This window comes from Corvus brachyrhynchos, unplaced genomic scaffold (genome assembly GCF_000691975.1).
Source record: "Corvus brachyrhynchos isolate BGI_N302 unplaced genomic scaffold, ASM69197v1 scaffold15, whole genome shotgun sequence".
NCBI lineage: Eukaryota > Metazoa > Chordata > Aves > Passeriformes > Corvidae > Corvus > Corvus brachyrhynchos.
In genome coordinates this window covers 143,334-144,664 of record NW_008238349.1, presented here as the reverse complement: position 1 = coordinate 144,664, position 1,331 = coordinate 143,334, and the positions used below count along the sequence as shown (strand labels likewise).

Below are 1,331 nucleotides of genomic sequence, written 5' to 3'. Positions count from 1 at the left end.
TGAGCAACAGGATGGTGGGGACAAAAGTGCCACCAGGCTGGGGGTGGCTGCAGGAACATCTCCCAGCACCCTCAGCCTCTCCTCTGCATCCCCCAACCCCAACGTGGCCCTCCAGGGTCCCCCTAAAACGTAGAGGATGCCCCTGCCACACCCAGCAGTGCTGCGGGTCTGCACCCCCTCCCCACCTCCCCCGCTTCCCCAGAGCTCAGCTATGGGACAAGGCTCCACATCCCACCCCTGGGGACCCCGTGGTGCTCACCATGACCAGCCCATAGACTCCACAGACCCCGTGGTGCTCACCATGACCACCCCACAGACCCCATGAAAATTCCCCACAGACCCTATTGACCCCGTGGTGCTCACCATGACCAACCCACAGACCCCAGGGACCCTGTGGTGCTCACCATGACCAGCCCCTTGGTGATCTGCTCAGAGCAGCCGTGGCACAGCTCCCCGAAGCGTGCCCAGTAATCCTTCTTGCAGTACAGGCGCCCATCCTTCTCGTAGTACTGGTGGGACAGGGAGGCCCCGCATTCACAGCACCTGCGGCAGCGACAGGGACCCCCTTGTCACCTCGTCCCCACTGTCACCCTGGGGCACAGCCAGCGCTCGCCCACTCCACAGCTCTCTGGGCAAGCCGCTTCCCCCACCTCCTACACAGCTGCAGGGCCACTGCATCAATGTGTCACCATCCCCAGGGTGACAGCAGGTGACTCCGGGGGTGACAGTGCAGGCTGGGGCTGCAGGGACACGTGGGGACACCGGGGTGGACAGGGCAGGGGACGTGGGGCAGGGAGAGGCATGAGGAGGGAAGTGCCAGCCCTGCATGGATGTGCCAGCCTGGACAGACACACAGAGGGGTGTACCAGACTGGTGACAGACATGCCACCCTGGTGACAGACGTGCCAGCCTGGCACAGACTTACAGAGGGATGAGACAGACTGGTCACAAGCGTGGCAGCCTGGTCACGGACAGAGGGACATCCCAGCCTGGTGACAGATACACAGAAGGGCATGTCCCTCTATCCATGACTAGGGTGACATGCCAGTCTGATCACAGACATACAGAGGGACGTCCCACCCTGGTCACAGATCTGTCACCCTGCTCACAGATGTGACAGCCTGGTCACGGGCACACAGAGGAACCTGTGACCCTAATCAGGGACAGAGGGATGTCCCACTCTGGTTAGGGACACACACAGGGATGTGCCAGCCTGCTCAGGGACATGCCAGCCTGGCACACACACACACAGAAATGTCCCACCCTGGTGACAGATGTGCCAGCCTGGTCAGGGACAGATGGACATGCCCCCTTGGTCACAGCCCCCCTAC

At 62.3% G+C, this 1,331-nt stretch overlaps 2 protein-coding genes across 7 annotated transcripts in view; both read right to left on the bottom strand.

Annotated features, from left to right (window-relative positions):
- ELN (elastin) overlaps positions 1 to 1,331 on the bottom strand; it is a 40,028-nt gene that overhangs the window by 5,516 nt on the left and 33,181 nt on the right. The window lies entirely within an intron of this gene.
- The window catches only part of LIMK1 (LIM domain kinase 1), a 4,055-nt gene continuing 2,968 nt past the window's right edge, over positions 245 to 1,331 (bottom strand). Inside the window, exon 2 of the mRNA XM_017735287.1 lies at positions 245 to 543. Within this exon, the coding sequence (XP_017590776.1) occupies positions 360 to 543 (184 nt within the window). The 3' untranslated portion in view covers positions 245 to 359. The remainder of the gene's footprint in view (positions 544 to 1,331) is intronic.